General features: G+C 39.3%; 1 protein-coding gene across 1 annotated transcript; it reads right to left on the reverse strand.

The window, feature by feature from the left end:
- Positions 1 to 1,322: 1,322 nt before the first annotated feature.
- DAZL (deleted in azoospermia like) lies at positions 1,323 to 14,405 on the reverse strand (the record flags this gene model as incomplete). Its single annotated transcript, XM_082299608.1, has 11 exons — positions 1,323 to 1,376; positions 2,120 to 2,218; positions 2,959 to 3,060; positions 4,123 to 4,179; positions 4,954 to 5,034; positions 6,350 to 6,483; positions 6,808 to 6,874; positions 10,254 to 10,305; positions 11,665 to 11,756; positions 12,097 to 12,231; positions 14,280 to 14,405. 11 exons carry the CDS (start codon positions 14,403 to 14,405, stop codon positions 1,323 to 1,325), a joined length of 999 nt encoding a protein of 332 aa, XP_082155734.1.
- Between the last annotated feature and the right edge of the window lie 240 nt (positions 14,406 to 14,645).

A 14,645-nucleotide genomic window follows, 5' to 3' on the forward strand; every position in this document is an offset into this window, starting at 1 on the left:
TGGGATTTGCTTTTTCCAGGTTAATTTATGCTATCAGAACATTGGTACAAAACTGCATAAAGTGGCTCAAAAAAAAAAACTTACCCCCATTCTCCCCCACCCTACTTTAATAAAGTTTTATCCAGAACACTCCTGAGCAGCAGTCCTTGGACATTTGCTCTAGCCATATTCCCCCCTTACATGTTCAGTTCCCTTCTAGACATTTCACTAACATGTTTCTGGCCAAGTCTTTGCCTAGCCATTACTACCTCTAAGTCTTCTGGAAATCTGAAGCTGAACATGACATTCTAAACAACCTCATATATACGTCCTTAACAGGAGAAGACTAATTTTCTTTTATCGTCTGGAGACTGAGGTGTTTGAGTAGGAGAAAAAAAGCAAGGTAGGACCCAACATACAAGACTGAATACAGTTCTCAATTCTATTCTTTCAAAACTTCAACTAGTATCTACACAAAATTAAGGTTACTATAGATTTATAGTAAGTTATTATTTAGATTTGTCACACCAGAAGTTTAGGAAACCAAGGAAAAGTAAAAATTTATTTCACTGTTTCACAATACACACCTAAAATCTACATGATTATTAAAACAGTCTTACACATACTCTGCATCACATAACAAAGGCTCATATAAGTGCAGTATTTTCTCAGAAGTTTAAAATACAGTTATTGCTAAGATTTTTCAAGTAAAAAGTCCTGTATTGGCTGACTGAGGGTCCAATACAGATAACATTCTTGCATTTGAAGTTACATACAGGAATTTTAGGATTCTCTTCATTACTTACCCAAAAATAGTAGTGATGCTCAAGACTGCAGGTACATAGACTGTCATCAGTGAACATAACCACATTGATTATGTCATCTAAAGGCAACCAGGACTTACAGGGCTCCAGCTCAGTTACAACTTCTCATCATCTTCTGCACTGATTTAAGAGTTCAGTCTTAAAATACAATCTCTTGGGCAAATAACTACTTCCATTTTTGAACTGCAGGAGTTAACTGGTCAGTATGAGTGAAATTGTAGTTAATGAAAAACCATGCGTAATATGCAAACTGTACCTTAAAGCTCAGAGAAAAATCCACATGCAGCAAACATATAAACTCTCTAACATTCCAGTCAGTTATCAGGGGAAGCACACAAACAGTAGCACTGAAGTTTGTCACCTCTTACAACTTTGAACTTCAAACTACTCAAGCAACAACAACAGTATCAAAACAGGTAGAACATGAGCACAAATGTACTTGAAGTAACTTTGAGAAATATTACACTCTGTATTGCTAGTAACATCTAGTTAATTTAGATACTCTGAAGTCTTCATTGATCAAACATTTTTGTGTACTGTCCTTCCTTTTCTGAAGTGGTATGTCTTACTCTCCTGGGATGGGACAGAAGGGAAGACAAGGGAAAAAAAAATTAATTTATCAGAATAAAGCAACCAAAGTTGTCATGAAACTATCTCCAGATACCCTGTACTCTATTCACCCCTCTCCTAAACTGAGAAAACACAGCTTTTCTGCATTCCTGTTTCAGAGTACACCTACCTGTCTAGTTCATATCTGTCCTTCTACAAAAAGGAAGCAAGGTCTTAGAAATTAATAACCTGAAATTACACATGACTTGGAATGGAATCAGAAATTGCAAATCTACAAAGACTGAACACATAACAGCAAAAAAAAAATGACAACCACCTACCAACCTGGACTACGATTTATTGGTTAAAGCAGAGACAAAGCATAACTAGCCACCATCCACCATAGGTACTTCACTGTATGGACAAGGTTTAAAAGCAACATCCTCTGTCCAAACTAGGGAGTAATCTACTCCTTTTTAAGCCATGTCACTGAAAAATGACTAGCCACACTTATGCTCTAATTGTTCATTGACTGTTCAGCAATTTTTTATGCTGTCCTGATTAAACCCACTGACTCCAATTTCAGCACTTCCTTCCACCATTAAGCTACTGAGAGCCAAACCCACACATCTCAGAGCGTGTACAAGGAAAAAAAAATTCAAGTGGCATTAACAGGTATGAATCCCTTCATCTTTATGGTATCCTGTAGGTGAACACATTGAAAGTCAGCTATGTTTCAGGGATATAATTTTTCTTTCACTACATACCTTTACATTGTTGTCTTGTGATGCAAAGTCATTTATCAGCTGGTTCTCAGGACTAGACATACAGGATAATACCGTTTGCATGCCCCTGTCCACAGACTTCTGAAATACAGTTATAGGTGCATCAATACTGATTTTCTTAGTTAGGGCTACAAGCTAGCAATGCCAGTGTGTCACAGGGTTTACTTGGCAATCAGGATTCCTCAACTCCCTTGTGTTCCCTGAGGTATTTATAGTTTTTTTCTCCATCCTAATCTTTTAATATTAGTAACTCATTATCCCCCTTCAGTATTACAGCATAACAATTCTAATCAGTGACATGATGCCAGTTCACTTGTGGATTAGGCCGACAGCTGAGAAATGAAGTCTCCTTTAGAAAACTGAATTCAGAGCCAACTGTTGGCTCAACTGGGGTCACCTTCCACAAAACAGTGAGAAAGGGAGAAAGTTACCAACTCAAGATATTTGAAGCTTAACATAAATCTACCTAAGACAGCAGGCAGTGCTATCTAATCTGCTTTTTTAGTACCTGGAATTTTCCCTGGAATTTCCACAGATTAAGCAAAGTCTTAGCAGTAGACTTAATCAAGTAGAACACACATTTTATCCAGCCCTCAGCACTGCAAACAAACACTAACAGTTTCAAGGAAACATGAGACTTCTGAAGCTGTACACATAAATCAGATACAGTGGACTAAACAACTGGCTGAAAGTAGCAACTATAACCTTGATTTCTAGGATATCTGTTCAAGGCCCTTGACAAAGCTAAATAACTCTTATGTGCAAGTTTCTGGGAATAGGATTTATGGTAAAGAATATTAAAGTTTTGAGAAAGCACTTACCTTTTGTGGGCTGTTAGGCAACGGCAGGAGTTCTGGAACAGCACATTCCATCTGTATAAATCCTGGATCCTCAGTGCCATGATAGTTTACTGAAGTATACACCTATAGAGTTTTTAAATATTACAATGTTTCAGTAACTGGGAAAACACGCATCGTTGTGGTGTCATTGATTCTCATCTATCCATAAACTGTGCCAACTTTATCTTTGCACCTTTTGATAAAAGTTTCATGAGTGGGGGAAATACTGTATCATGATCTGTTTTATTAAGACAGTTTAGAATGATAGGTAAAGTTGCTTATCTGAGGTAGTTCTAGAACAGTTGTCTGCTCCTATAATCAAGATTGTAATACACTTAACAGTGTATTGTAATACATTTAACAGTGAAATCCCCATGCACCCCTACTCTAAAAACATTTTGACCTGCTACTATTGAATTGTAACATGATATACTATGGCTGTATCACATTCATGGATGTTATTAAAAAAAAATTTATCTCAAGCCAATAGTGTAATCAATATTTCAGTGACTTCTGGTTGCTTTCAGAAAAAGAATACCATTCAGAATAAAATTATATATTACAGCTTTTAAACACTTAATCAAAACCGCAGTCAATAAATATACCTAAAGAATACAAAAATGCCCGGGGGCAAGTTTAAATTCCAACATTGTTAAACAGAGTATTTTCTCCCCTTTCTTGTGAACACTACTCATATAAAGTCACAGAAAGCAAGGAATTTTTTTAGAAGCCAGCAGCACCATCTACAGTTTGTAGCAGCCTGGGAAATGATTTTTAAAACCTGTTGAAAGGAGCCAAGAAATTCATCAGTATTTGCAAAGAACACTGAGACTTCTAAAGTTTAAAAAAAGGTTGTACATCAGGTTAACTTATTTTTCCTTCAACTCTGCCTGGAAAACCAATTCCAATTAGGCTAAAATTCCAGAGTTCTGTGACTAGAACATGTAGAATAATGCCAAAGATCTGTTCTGCCAGGTAACTCAAAAAAAGCACATCAGTAAAAATGCTAAAAAACTACATACTCTCATCAGCAATTACAGATTTTTGTAGACCAGATTACACAGATCCAGACAACAGACTGGTATCAAGCTGTAAAAACAATGTGCTATTTAAGACAGTTTCAGAAATCAAACTTTGTAGACTTACCGGAGGTGGAGGCATAACATAATTTCTTTGGTCCCCAGCAAGCCATTGTGGTTGAGCCTTAAAAAAAATTGGACAAGAACCACCTTTTATTCATTTATTTCCAACATTGACAAGTAACTGCTCTGCAGGAGCCACCATTAATAGCATTTCATGTCTTGATTTTTCACAAAACAGTACTCCGTACATAGTCTTACCTCCAGCAAGATACCTTATTTTATTTAACTGTCTCCTCGTTCCAAATTGCAAAAAAATTAAAAATATTTCTAAATATTAGGAAAATAAGGGAAGTCAAAGTACCTACACTGAAAACAAATATCAAACTCCTAGTTGCTTCCAGTTACTCCTAGTTTCATTTCAGTAACAGGACTTAGCTGCACATTTCATTTCTGAGTTCTAACATAACTATCAGCTAAGCACCTTCTCTGATGTTTTACAGTCCAAGAGCACATCCCCCCCATATGCTTCCCACATTGTATCATCTGATAAGACTCTGATTCCAAGTACCAAACACCCCACACTACAGCATGTACAATTGCAAAGCTTCCTCCCAGAAGAAAAAGTACTACTAATCCAGGTACTTTTTTCTCATTTGGAAGTTGTTTTATCACTGTATATTTAAGAAATAACAGTAAATGAAACAATAAAAATGAAAGAGTACGTTAACTTATTTAAAAGTTCTCATCTATTTTGTTTTTCTTTGGTAGCTGTGAAGGAGAACTGACAGAAAATAGAATTTTAAGAATGAGAAACACAAAGATCAGACTCCAGTTAACACCTCATTCCAGTTTTGTCAGGTATCAGCCCTTCTGCTTCTACTAAAATTTTACATACCTGATAGTTGTAAGCCGGTTGATACCCGATGGGAACTTGCTGCTTTAGCAGTACAGTTGGTGATGAACTGTATGGATAGGGCTGCAAATAAAGCTTTTTTTAAAAAAACTGCAAGTTTGAAGCAAGATACAAGTATGGTATTTGTAGAGGTATTAGCCAGGAGCACATTTTTAGAAGTATGTAGTCACACTTATTTCAATTCCTGTGCAGACTAGACTCACAATTTTAAAGCAACCCTTAGATTTCCCACAGGGCTTGCTTCAGCACTTCAGGCACTAATAATGTCTACAAAGTGGGATTTCAAGTGTCTTATATATCTAAAAATCCCATCTCTGCTTGTAACTGATCTTTTAAGTCATTTTAGAACTGCAAGTCATGCCATAAACTTCAAGGAGTAGATCCGAAGCAGGCTAACTGCTATGAAATAATGGGGTACAGTCTGAAGGATCAGTTTCTAGGAGGCAAAGAAAGCTAAGTACTGCAATTAAGACCATTTCCTGTATTCCTTCCCTGTAAGTACCCTGACAGTGTTAACCTGGAACCTTCTGAGATTCTTCAGAGAATAACTGAAGACACATTCCAACATTTAGGAGAAATAATTCTCTTAAATTAATAAAGAGAATCAGCAAGAATAATATCATCAAGCTCTCTGCCTTGCAGCAAGTCTGCTCTTCCTCTTTGCTTAAAATACACAAAACAGGCTCAGTTTGTAGTCAGTACTGCCCCACTGCACTGCCATATCCTACAAGCTAATGCAGCAAGAGAGTCTAATTTGGTCCATTCACAGCATGGGACTCATATGCAGGCCAGAAGCACTGTACCCACACCTCAGTAGGAATGCTTATCTGAAGTACCAGTACAGTGATGTCCTGCAGGCAATACAGTGCTGGTCACAGCTATGAACAGCAGATGCTGTAACAATGTTCTTATAACACAAGAGCAGTTCAAAACCAAGAATATGTTTGGCTAGCAGGACAGAAAGGTACCAGAGAACATCTGATCCCACACTAACTTTACAAAAATACATTTTAAATTTTGTAGCTTATTCTGAAGCAGGAGAGCAATACATTAAATATCTTCATTTGTGAAGTGCATCTATGACAGGCAATAAGATCACTTAAGAACTACTAAATAACTCAACCACTTTCAACAGTTCTCATTCTCAAAGGTTATCTTCCTCTTGTTTTATAAAGAGTTAATATCACTGAATCAATTTTTCAAGGATCCTGGCATTCCTCTGAAGTGGTTTGAAATTGGGTGCTTCTTACTGGGGAAGGTAATATGAGAACTGACAAGATCAGATTGGAATCTCAATACATACTCCAGAAGTTGTACATGCTTGCATCTTCAAAAATTTTTAATTGTGATTCAAAATCAGCGCCACGTGCAGTCTTACCTGAACATAGGGTGTTACAGGGTTCATTACGGCTGGAGGCTGCACGTACGTCTCCACAGTCTGATTACCCCACACACTCTGAAACTGTGGTTGGGGAGGACCAAGAACTAATTGTCTGGGCTGCACACAGGAATCTTGTTTTGAAGCAGATAAAAAAAGAGTATTAAGACATTACTACATGTGTTTCATTAGGAATCTGAGTTCAAGCTGAAAAAACTTTTAAGGGTTTTGACTCGAAAACTTAACTCAATATCAACTATATTGTATTGTGCTACCAACCTGAGTCTTTATTATTAAAACAGTATCATACATGTGAGGTCATAGAAGTCAGAACCAGGGTTTCACTGAAATGTACATATTGCATCAGATAAAGTATTTGCAAGGACACTGATGTATAATTAAGAAAAAAAATTGTTATAATGCCTGCAATATGAACAAATTTATTTAGATATACTTACTTAAGTTTTGTTGTTTTCTGATTGCTGGCCCCAGTTTCAGCTTTTTACCATGGAAGTTGATTTGTGACTGAAAGACAGGTTATTCTCTGTAAGCTGGGAATCAGCAAGGTGAGTGGTTCATGAGGTTTTAAAGAGACTGGACTCTGCTTCTACACCACAGTACATTAACCCCCATAAAGGCTCAACAGCCTCCAGTCTTCTCCCTCAACACCGTAAGCCTCTTATCTCTGATGTCCTGCAGCACCCTCAGCTCAGCCATCTGCTTACTCACCGACCCTCCAAAATTATGTATCACTTGCCCTAGCAGCAACATGTACTACTACGAGTTTGCAACTATGTATCAGAGACTGTCAGCCCTGCAGTTTTATACACAGAACTTTCAACTATTCTTGGCTCAATTAGAGTATTGACAGAATGACCACAGTCTTTAAGGTTTCTAGATTTTTGATTTAGCCCTGTTACCACAATTTTAGTACCACGCATTAAAGTCAGTATTGGATACAGACAAGTTTGTCCAGATTCTCCATCATGCGTGACTCTAGAGAAGTGCCTGCTTCAGAAGAAAATACATGGTTTTGCAATTTTCTCCTATTTCTACTAAAAGGAGTGCTTTGGACAAAAGCAACTTTATTGCTGCCTGCAAAAATACAATGATAGAAATCAGAACAAACAAGATGCTTTTATATCAGTACGAGACAATGATTCAAGAGATATATGGGGGCAAAAAAAAGATGCAATACCCAGACTAGTTTGACAGGAGGATGGGTTTTGATTTTTTTTTTTTTCCAGGGGAAGGTGTCTTCTGGTTGGTTGATTTTGGGCATTTTTAAATTAATCCTGCAATCCTGTTATGCCCAGTATCACACAACCACTTTTCCCACCTCAACAATGAGAACTCCTAGGAGACAGGCCTCCACTCAAACCAGAAGACAGCTTTCTGTACTGACTGAACTGCAAACAGACCAGAGTGCAGTTACAGACTTAAAGCAGAAGAAAAATACTGTCAGGCTGAACATGGCTACAAAGCCAGGCAGATGAACACAGGCACCAAGAGTAATTTTAGCCACAGAGAGGCTCTATGTCATTCATTTACAGAAAACACTGTGACCACTCAGTGCAGATAAGGCCAGAAGTGATTTAGTGAGGTAATCTTTCCTTAACAATTTGAGCTCCACACCACCAATGGTAATTTCTTCCTTTCTTCCATCCCCTCCAAAAGCCAACAGGTTTTCAAGATGATTTTTATCTGAACGTGTTTCTTCCTGACATGGCAGTAATTTGTACTGCCTGCAGAACTGAAATGTACACTAAAAAAGAAAATCAACCGTATGCCTCTGGGTCTTCCAAGACACCTCTGGTATACAAAGTCACATCACTGAGTACTATATTAATAGAGGAACACTGCAGGCTCCAGTTTTGAAGAAACACATGCAGAAAATCAGCAATGTACATGGCTGAAATGTCAGTGCTATTTAAGAGGTCTCCACAGGAATTGTTACCTCAGAGCAAGCAATCCACACTGACATAGCATAATAAATGTAATCCCTAGTAAAAAGAAAAAGGTGTTCTCAGATGAAGTCTGTTGCTCAGTGCAGCAGCCACGATATATTTTTGGCATCATGCCATTTAAAGAACAGCAAGCTCTTAAAATTTTTTGGTGAGAATCAAGAATCTCCTGCTGGGGTTTTACTACTCTCCCCTTTATTCAAACATGTTCTCTTCCCACTTTTGGAGCTGGATGGCCAGTAAACACATCTGCACATCACAGAACACTACATTTGTGCCTGGCACATCTATCTGGTTTTGTCTTTCTGATCTACTTCCCTATCTAAGTCTCAGAACCAAATGAGAGACTGCTCATCCTCCAGAGACACAGGAGTTTTCTGAGGCAAAGACTTCAAAGAGGCAAGTATTTCAATACATGTTATTTTCACAGTTACTGTATTCGGTCTGGGGAGAAAGAGGGGAAAAATAAAAGCTTTGTCAGTGGTTTGTGACCTGCTCAAGTCTATCAAAACCAAGTAACTGATCTCATTATAAGCACGAAGATTTAAAATTTCTCTGATACTGAGCTCCCAAGACCAGAAGGGCTGTAACAGTTCTACCCTTTCATCTTCTGTGTTAGCTATAGGAAGACCATATGATGACATGGGAACAGCTGCAGCACAGTCTAAGAGGCTTAAAAAATACTTGCACTCCAGGTAGCATCCAAATGCAGAAATACTGCAAGAGAAACATTTCAACTACTGAGACATAAAGTAAACAACTAATACTGTCTTCCATGATACTGTTATTCCCATGCCCTGGATAACCCAAAATGTTATTGTATTTCATCTATCTGTGCCCAAAATTGTTACTGTCTCTAAAGACACTGGAGCCAGAAAACAGAACCATGGGGCAGAGCAGGGCAAGCACCCCAGCCTTTTAAGAAATCAGAGCAAACAGGGAAAGTGCTCTCTCTTGCCTCATGGTCTTTGCTCAAGGCAGAGGCCCTGCTCTGGGGTTTTTTTCACCCCCTCTTTTGCTTCTCGCTTGCATCTTGGACTGCCTCAAGGTGAATTCCACGACTGCCTGTCTGCAGCCACCATGGAGTGGCCCTGCAGAAGCGAAGGCACCCAGCCCAGCTGCCTTGCCTGACTGTCAGCTGCCAAGAGGAAAGTAAACCCCTCCATGAGTTCTAGCCCTTGGCCAAGTACCAGCTGCCGAACTGTGCCAGCTGCATTTGCAAATGGAGAGATAAGAAGGGGGGAGAGGGCTGTCACCATCTTCCCTTAGCCTTTGGAGCCACACTCCAACTGTAGAGGCCACCATTTCGGGGGAGGTGTCACTCCATTTTAAAGTTTCTCTTTGTTCCCAGAGAGTCCAAGCAATTTCAGCAACTTTGTAACTGGTGACTATTATTGTTATTTTTTTGCCTGTTGCTATTTACCTCTTTATTAGTAAAGTTATTTTTTCACTTATATCTATCCATATTTATTTCTCCTTATTGGTGGAAAGGGATTGGTTAACCTAAAGGGGGGATTACTTATTATAGAGTATCCCACTTGAATTACCTTAAACCAAGACATCCCAATAACTAAATGTCTGCATTTCTGCTATAAGCACAAGGGTTCTATGACAACCATCCACTATAAAAAGCAAGCAGCCAAACACACTCAAGGCTTTCAAGCACATAAATAAATGTGAGCAAATCAGGAACAGAATGACATGAGATGTTCAAGATCACCAGGCTAACAACTAATTACCTGAAAACTAATTTTTTTTCTTACTTAAGCAAATACATAAAGATTTTACCACCAGTATACATTTTAGCAAGTTTACTTTTTGGGCAGCCCTAGACTTTGTGTGTCCCAACTTACTCTACAGGGTACATAACTTGGCTTCCCCAAATTTGTCTCTAACCTTCATACATCAACTTCTTTGGATAATTTAGATGAAGAGCTTACCTCAACTATCTTTTGAACATCCACATTGTCAAGGAAAGACACAAATCCATACCTAAAACGGAAGAACAGACTGTTCAGTCATCAGTTGCACTTGATTGTTAGCCAAATTCTTTTGAAGAAGACCAGTTAACAAGGTGCCAGGTACACTCTATGGCACATAAAAATTATCAACTAGGACATTAGTTTATGATTCAGCATAAAAATCTGTTTACTGCTAACTAGCTGTATCTACTACTGGACCAGATGAAAGAAACTAAATGCCAGATTTTAGAATAATATGAAATAAAAATAAGGGCTATTTTTCCATTTTAACTACTCAAAACAAGTAGTGCTGTTGGCATTAGCAACTTAAAAAGTTAAAAGATTAAATTAAATAAGATTAATTAAGATTTTGACTTATCAAATTTTGTATTTGCTACAGAGGTCTGGATGAAAGCAGGCATTATAGGAAGAGTGACACCAGTGAGGGAAGCAATTCTTGAAGAGGTTTTTCAATTTATTTCACTCCCTCCCTAATTTATCTGCTCTATACAATTAAGATCATTTCAGAGCATTACAGTTACAATTGTATCCCATTAATGGAATAAGTTAATTCATTACCAATACTCCTAACATACACTGGCTAACTGCACAGTAGGGTTCACTTTGAGGACTAGCAAGGGATATGAGAAGATGCATTTTACTTCCAGCTCTTCCATTGCTATACATGCTGAAGAAAAAAAACATTGTAGGATCTATGCATAGAACCTTAAAAAAACTGGGTTGGAAGGCACCTTACAGTATCCTTCTCATAAGGAGGGATAGCCTCAAAACTGGGATGGCTTCCCCAGAACTCAGGGTAAGGTCCTTCATCTTCTTATTTACAGGTTTCACCACAGTAATCCAGAACTTTCCTATATATCCAAATTTCCCTTATTTCAACTTGGTTCACATACTTAGCTTCACTCTTCACCCAAACAAGTTTGGGCTGTTTTACTCTAGAACTTATTCCCAAGTGTCAGGAGAGTGCAGACTCACTGCACTGAATAAACCATTTTAATTCTCTTAACCATCCTGAATTGTCTCCAGATTTTTAACTACTCTAGCCATCAGGAGAGTCTTACAAAAGAACTGGTTGGGTAAGCATAACACAAGTTAGGTTTCCAATGGTTAAGTGACAAAGAGGTTCTTCTCACTGAAGGGTGAGACTGAAGTCAGAAAATTCGTACTATTCTTCGTAAGATTATACAGATTTAGTCAGGGGCAGTACAGATTTACTGGTTTCACAGTGTTAACTCACCATAACAGAAAACTGTAGCTAGTATTACGGCTTAAGCATGTCAAGTGTGTTGCTAAGTATCTGCTCGTATCACCTACTACAGAATGATGTCCCCATAAGCAGCAACTTAAAACAACTACTCATTTTACTCACCCCTTTGAAACACCAGTTCTGTCAGTGATGACTTTGACCTCCTTCACAGTACCATATTGTTCAAAGACACTCCGAATTTCTGCTTCGTTCATCTAAAAGAAAACAAGGTCTCAAACATCTTCAAACATGTTCAACTGCTTAGAACTGATTTAAAACGGACAGTACCATTTTTTAAACCCATTTTCCACTACCATAAGAACTAAAGGTTTGTTTTGGAAGACATATTCCAGATCTCCCATGACAATTCAACACCTTCAAGATTGGCAAATGCACACATGGAAAAAAACCCACCAAACCAAAAAAAAAAAAAAAAAAAAAACCAACACCACAAACAAGTAAAAAAATCCACACCAAAACAGGAGTTAAAATTCCCGTTTCTTTTCCACTGAAGTACCCTACACCCATTTTAAACAATTACAAGTATATAAATACCCTTATGTCAATTCCACCAACAAAGACTGTGTTTGGCATGATTTTTCCTTCTGGTAAAACATAGCCCTGACTGACTGTTGCCGAATAGGCGCTGCCCTCCGTGGCGCTCGAACACTGGGTCTCCACATGGGCTGCCTAAAAAATTTAAACAGAAATACTTATTTTAGTCAACTATATTACACTTTTAAGATATCATAATGCCTGCAGCTTCGTACAGATACAGCCTGGGACAAGGAATTTCAACAGCACAAATGGATCATTCACTGAGGAAAAAAAAATGAAGTAATTATTCCAAGAAGTTTTAAAAACTTAAATCTAGACCTAGTCTAGACTACTTTAAGTAGCCCTGCCAGACTGTATCAAATTTTGTGACTAATGTTGCTACTATACCAGGGTTTACCCCATCTCTCTTGCTGCACCTCCTCTTGCACAAGAAGTTCTAACACTTTTCAGTTCAAATTAAACTGGCTCTACAAAATCTGGCAGGAAGATCAACATGAAGTGAGCGGTTTTTCACCCACCTGATATTCTGCTATTGTTTGGCTCCATACCCAGCTAAAGGGCATTCGAACTGAAATCTGAGATGGCAACTCCACAGCACCCTCAAGCTAACCTAACTGTTGCTTCTACTTCTTTCTTTCTGGATGTTTCAGCAAACCAAGCTAGAAGTATTCACTCTGCTGTGCAAGCTCCCTGGCAGCGTAGAACAGGAAAGAGCTCTCAGCAGAGGCACCCAGCAAGTGCCAGCACCAGCACAAGGAAGCCGGTAGCACAGATACTGCTGCTACACCTGTCACACGTGGCCTTGGCTGCCATGGAAGTGCAGTGTTCATGTCTCATGCTAATGATGCGGAATTTTCTAAGAAAATTCACTTACTTAACACTCTTACACATTAAGTACCTGAAAGAAAGAATAAACAGACTACTTAGGCATTCTGGCAAGATGTTCAACATCAGAAATAAGATTTATTAATACATGTATTTCCTAAAACTTGAAAAGGAGATGAAAAACACACAGTGGTTAGTCTCCTAGAACAAAAAAAACCAACCAAACAAACAAACAAAAAACAAACAAAAAACCAAAACAGAAAAAAAAAACCAACCCACCTCTCTCCAAAGCCACTTTTCAAGTTTTCAGTACTGCAATGCAAAACCTTTTCCAATTCAAAAAAATTACTGTCGTATCTAAACCCAAATAATTTTATCAACATAGCACTACATAAATGACTGTTCTTCTACATATCCTATGCGCAAAGAACTCACACTGCTGCTGAATCATTGTTCAAAGCCTAAACCACCTCAAGTTTTCAAGTGGGAAATCCTGCCGGTGATGAATTGGCTACACCAGAATTATATAATCAGCTAAAGTGACTCAAGCTTTTAATATTACTCTAAAAGGAGTCTGATTTGCCTTATCTCATGAAGTCGCTTTGAAATCCAATTTCTAGATGTCAGGAATATTAGGGTTTATTCAGTTTTTCAGCTTACCTGAATTAATAGGTGCTTTTTCTTCTCTCGTCATAAAATGAAATTAATCTGTTTGCTATCTATTATTCCTGCAAGCATAAAGTTTAAACTGATCCCGGAAAACTGATATATTATGGTTCTCCTTACAGTAGTCGTGAGACTAGCTACAGACTTTTGGCAAAAGAAAAGGTGAAAAAGGATGATCGCTGGGCCAGCTGGAGGAAATACCTACCTACCCACCAACCCAAGTGTTATTACAAACATCACTCAGTTTTTATGCTCATCAAGGAAACGAAAACCCCTTTTTCTTGGCCACACAAGCCCACGATTTCTGTGTCTTCTCCCTGGCTTCAACACATTCTTTGTTTAAAGCAAGCGTTTTTATTTTTTTTTCAGTTGAAACATTTGAACCCCGTGACCCACGTCCCGCTGCGCGGGCGCTGAGGGCAGTCTTCGTGACGGCGCCGCTGCCTGAGGGAAGAACACGGCTGGCGCCGCAGCCTTCCCGCTGGGCACTAAGTGGAGCCCTCAGCCCAGCACTGCACGCTACGCACTTACGAGGCACAACTTTTCCTGTATTAAAAAAAAATAATTTAATAACCTAGACAAACAAAAAACCCACCACCTTACACGTACAGCGTTTGAAGCGTCAGCGCTACAATCACAAATCACGTTTCTCAAATAAAAAGAACAAACAGCAAGCAGCATGTTGGTACGAGCTCAGGAGCTCGCAGCTCCCGCTGCCTGCACGGCGCCCGCCGGGCCTTCGCTCTGGCGGGGTGTGAGGGATGCCGGGCCGGGGAACTTGGGGTGAGCCGGGCGCCGCCGCCAATGGCCGCCATTTTACGCCCTCACACCTCGGCTGCCCCGCGCCGACGGCGCATGAGCAGGCGGGTTTGGCGCTCAGGGCAACGGAAACTGCTCGCGAGCCCCCGCCTGCCGCACCGCAGGCTCAGCGGGTACCCCCGCCACGGGCAGGCGGAGGAGCGCTCCCCCGTGCGGAACGGCGCCATGTTAGTGCCGTCACGAAATGGCGGCTCAGGGGTGTGAAGCGTCTGCCGTCGCCAAGCTTTCACCAGACC

Source organism: Coloeus monedula, assembly GCF_965178545.1.
Source record: "Coloeus monedula genome assembly, chromosome: 1".
NCBI lineage: Eukaryota > Metazoa > Chordata > Aves > Passeriformes > Corvidae > Coloeus > Coloeus monedula.